The following is a 4841-nucleotide window of genomic DNA, read 5'->3' on the forward strand; positions in this document are numbered from 1 at the left end:
ACACACACACACACACACACACACACACACACACACACACACCTTGAGGCCTCGCGGCTGTAATAAGGGAAAGCAGAAAGGCCGCGTGGACGCTTCGTGCAGCTGTGCAGAAACAGAGACAGCAGACCTGCGGCTACATTTTTCATCCTTTGTTCCAAAAATAAGAACAAATGTTTTAAAATGATCAGAAGTGGCAACAGCTTCACTCGCTTTGACCAACAATAAGCAGCTGTGATTGGTTATTATAAAGATGAAATTAAAGTAATTACATTTAGATTCACGTACATGTTTGAAGTTTTATTCAACTTATTTTTGTGTCTTTGTGGTTTCCTACAAAGACACACCCCAAGGTCTTGATGCCCAAACACAGGTAATGACGTTCACGTCTAAGGAGATTTCAAACATGTTCCTAAACGTCCAGACTCCCTAATCGGGTCACGATGAGCCTCGTCTCTATGTTTTGCATTTCTCAAACAAACTCATTCACTCCACAGAACTCTTACGTCTGTATAAAATTCCACCTCAGCAGCGCGGACACACCCCGGCCTTTTCTAAATACATTCCACACGTTAAAAGCCACAGAAATATTTACACGGTCACTGGCTGTGAGTTTTAATACCAGCCATATTCATTTCCACTCTGCGGGGCACGCCAGCGCTACTTCATTTGAAACATTTGATATACATACACGACCCAGGGCCAATAACTCTGGCATGTGTGTTTGCTGCCAGCAGCGACTTCATTAAGCTGTTAAAACCTGGGGAAAAAGCTGAGAAGCCCTGGAAACATTTGAAGTGCGTTTTCACATTTACAGTGTTGTAAAGTTGTTATTTGTTCTGCTGGCAGCTCCGCTCAGTCAGGAGCGAGCACTACCTGGCAGACATCTCTGTTCAGCTTTGCTCCAGCGTCACGTTTCTCTCAAAGCAAACTGCTGAGAGGTGAACATTACGTATTTATGTATTTATTGGTAAGCCAGCTGGTTTGTTTGTTTAGCAATATTCCCGAAATCCACAGCCGGCAATGAATACAGATGTGCTCGTCAGTCATTTTCCAGCTAATCTCTCCTGACAGACTCAACGATCGATGCGATCGTGGCTCAAGAGTTGGGAGTTCGCCTTGTAATCGGAAGGTTGCCGGTTCGAGCCCCGGCTTGGACAGTCTCGTCGTTGTGTCCTTGGGCAAGACACTTCACCCGTTGCCTACTGGTGGTGGTCAGAGGGCCCGGTGGTGCCAGTGTCCGGCAGCCTCGCCTCTGTCAGTGCGCCCCAGGGAGGCTGTGGCTACAATGTAGCTGCCATCACCAGTGTGTGAATGGGTGGATGACTGGATGTGTAAAGCGCTATATAAATACAGGCCATTTACCATTCTGTTGTTTTAAGATGAGACTGATTAAAACTCATTTCCAGACGCACATTTAATGCTGGACTCTTCCTGTTATGTGCCGTTGGTTTTTCTTTGTTGTTGCTCTTTCAGATTTGAAGCTGATTTTATAAAAACATGCTGGGTAGAGTGTAGGCTGCTGAAGCCAGATGGCATTTTAATAGTCCAGCCCTGATGAATAAATAGAGGCTGCAGGCGAAGAGGAGGCCAAAGCCAGGACGGCTCAACTGACCAGTCAAGTCAAGCCAGGTGATACCCACAATGCATTTCCCACCGAGCCTGACTGGGAGGCAGCCCAGGCACAGATACAGACCACGTTTTGTCTACATTTCTGGAACCAGCAGGGAGACATTAGGCCTGAGCTGATGGTTTATTCTCTAAAATGAAAGCTCAGACTGAGCCATTTGCAGGAGGCAGGAAGGTGACAGACTTAATAACACTCAGAAAGATGTGCAAAGAGTATTTTGGTACTAAAGCGCTGACGATTAGCTTGCAGAGCATGAAACACGACAGGAGACGTGGAATTTCTTTTTCAGGGACGTCTGATACCTACACTGTTCGGGGGTCAGGTGGGGTAGGGCCTGTCCTCGCACCAGGCGGCACGTGGAGCCGTCGCCACCGCAGACGCCGCAGTTATCCTCCCTGGCACCGCTGGCCAGCTGCCGATCGCAGCCCACCTCCTGCACACGCAACAAGCACAAAGACAGAGAAGAGGCTGAAACAAAGACAGCTGCAGGACAAAGTCAGGCTGGATTATGTCTCCGACCAACAGCGAGGACGTTCAGTCTAATTATAATTTACATGCCAAACAATAGTTTCCAACGATGGACAGTTTAGAGCCAGAAGCTCAACCAAAGTCTGTTTGTGCGCTTCTGAAAGTCGTTAAATGAACATTTGGTCATTTTTTTCTCAGCCAATGTCTGACTGCACTGCAACATAATTAAAACGGAGGCGTCCCCCGGCTCCCTCAGGTCTCTCTAACAGCCTGCTGACTGACTTCTGTGTGGAGACTCTGCAAGATGTTTACGCTCACACCCGAGCGCCTCAAGGCCTCATCTGCTCCTGTCATTGTTCCCGTCCATGGATGGACAGCCGGCAAAATCAGAAACAGCAAACAGTGAAGCAGTTCGTCAAGGCAAAATCTGGACCCCCCAGTTCTTACCCACAGGTGATTAGCAAGCGAGATTAGCAAGCAAACAAGCTAGCCTCAGACAGCTAGCTCCTAAAACAGGAAGCGAGAACATTAATGTAAACCTTAAACATTGTGTTTTAGTGTTGCAGCCTTCAAAAACTTTCTGGTTTTTCTGGTTTCTGGCACATTTTTCACATTTTCACCACTGCTTTGTGTTTGCAGACAAATTAGCAAATGAGCATTTTCCAGCCCACAATGAGCTGCTTGCAACCAAACCAATCCCTCTGAGGTTTTCGGTGCAGCATTGTGAACCTCTTTGTGAATGATTATAGGCACGGAGTCACTTTAATTAAAGGTCAAAAAACAGAGTAAGTGCAATCATGTAAATATCTTGGGACCATAATCAACGAGAAACTGAATTTTGATGAGAATTGCAAATCGGTCTGCAAAAAGGGTCACTGGAAACCTGTTCATTTCCACATTGACTGAACAATTTTAACTTTGTTTTATCTTTTTGTTTGGTGGTATGGTTCAGTCAGACCTCTGTCACAGAGAAAACCTCACAGAAGCAGACAGTGAGGTGGTCCAGTCCTGTTTGGCCTGTGCTCTAAACAGGTACGACGGATGGCTTTATCAATTCTAAGTCATGGTTCCATGAGCTTCTTCCCTCAGGATGGGGGTTTGTAGTTCCAAGATGCAGGACGAAGCAAAGCTGCCGTCTCTAAACTTGAACGTTGAACCCTTCGTGGAGCAACAGCCAGCGAGCTCCATCAACCTGCTAACCAGTCAGGGAACACACAGTTGCTGCTTGTAGTCACAGAGGCGTCCAGGACTTCCACGATCATGGTGAATCATGAGATCATGAGAAGCTAAACCATCATCAGACATCCAGCCAAAGCTTCTGTTACCAAAAATGTTGACCCCTGCCCGAAGACTGTGTGTGTTCATACGGACGTATCTGACAATCGAGTTATTTCCAAATACAAGTCTGGGTTGCTAGGGAACAGTCAGATTTTGAGACTTCAAACTCTGTCAAGATGAGCTTGTACTACCTGGTAGAAGGTGATTTAATCAAATCTGGCCTATAATATTCTAGGATAAAATTCAACTTGGAAAACATTCAAACATATTCTGTATAATCAGTCCCATCTCTGTATTTCTTTGTGGGTCACTGGGACCTTGTATCCTGGCTTTAAATAACAAGACAAATTAAGTGTGACCAGGATGAGTGTGCAGGAAACGTTTCCTCCTCAGATGCACAGGACATAAACGAGACTGTCCCTGATTTCAAAAACAAGCTGCATATTTTTAAAAAGCAATAATGAAGCGTTCAGAATGCAGGACTGAAAATGACTCACGGCAAACTATGAATGCTTTTCTTTTACGACAGCAGTGACCAATGAATACACAGAAAAGCCCAGGTGGTCAAAATGATCCTACACGGACATGAAAATGGACGTCATCAATGAAGAGAACATCTGTCATCATCTGGGTCTAACCTGGTCTGCTCCTGGCTCCACTGTTAGTCATAAAGGGGGCTTGGCACAGCTTCTGGAATAAATGTGCTGAGAAGTGATGTGTGGTTCAAACGCTCTCTCATAGAGCAGGCAATGCCCACACAGAAAGGACGCAACTGGCAAGAGCATTCAAACCCAGGAACTTCCTGCCATGAGCCAGTATCACTAACCACTGCGTAAATCTAGCACTCTTAAACCACTTTTAAAGACCACTTGGTCAAGACTGCTAATGGCTGGAAACACCTTTCTCTATTCTGCAATGTCACAATCGCAGATTTAGTTCTTTCAATCGTCACATTCAGCGCTATTTCTTAATTAGAAGACTTGAAGGGCTTTTAGCGTCCAATGAATTAACTTCAAGAAGTATTTTACACCAACTGTTAGGTCATAACATTTTGACCTAATACTGCGTCGGCCCCCCTGACCCTTCGAGGCGTGGCCTCCGCTCGACCCCTGCAGGTGTGCTGTGGTATCTGCACCAACGTGTCAGCAGCAGGTCCGATATGTGTCTGTGTTAATGGGAATGTGAAGCTCAGTGGTACTGAGCTAACTTCTGTGTGGTTTGTAAGGAAAGGCTTTGTTAGTATCGATCGCCCATCCCGGGTTGTTATTTTTTGTTTGTTTTCCTTTTTTTTTTTGTTCCAACATGAGAAGTTCTGTTTTGTATTTAGTGTAACAAGTTTTTGTGTTTCCCTCTTTTTTTCTTCATAAACTGTATCCAAAATCACTCAATAAAAACATTTTGAGTAGTTTTATTGATACAGCGCCAAATCACAACGACAGTCGCCTCAAGGCGCTTTATACTGTAAGGT

General features: G+C 45.3%; 1 protein-coding gene across 1 annotated transcript in view; it reads right to left on the reverse strand.

Moving 5' to 3' along the window:
* The window catches only part of adamtsl3 (ADAMTS-like 3), a 97331-nt gene that overhangs the window by 66064 nt on the left and 26426 nt on the right, over positions 1-4841 (reverse strand). Inside the window, exon 7 of the mRNA XM_005726448.1 lies at positions 1934-2060. Within this exon, the coding sequence (XP_005726505.1) occupies positions 1934-2060 (127 nt within the window). The remainder of the gene's footprint in view (positions 1-1933; positions 2061-4841) is intronic.

The sequence above is a fragment of the Pundamilia nyererei genome, unplaced genomic scaffold, assembly GCF_000239375.1.
Source record: "Pundamilia nyererei isolate P.nyererei 1_Seehausen unplaced genomic scaffold, PunNye1.0 scaffold00019, whole genome shotgun sequence".
NCBI classification, from domain to species: domain Eukaryota; kingdom Metazoa; phylum Chordata; class Actinopteri; order Cichliformes; family Cichlidae; genus Pundamilia; species Pundamilia nyererei.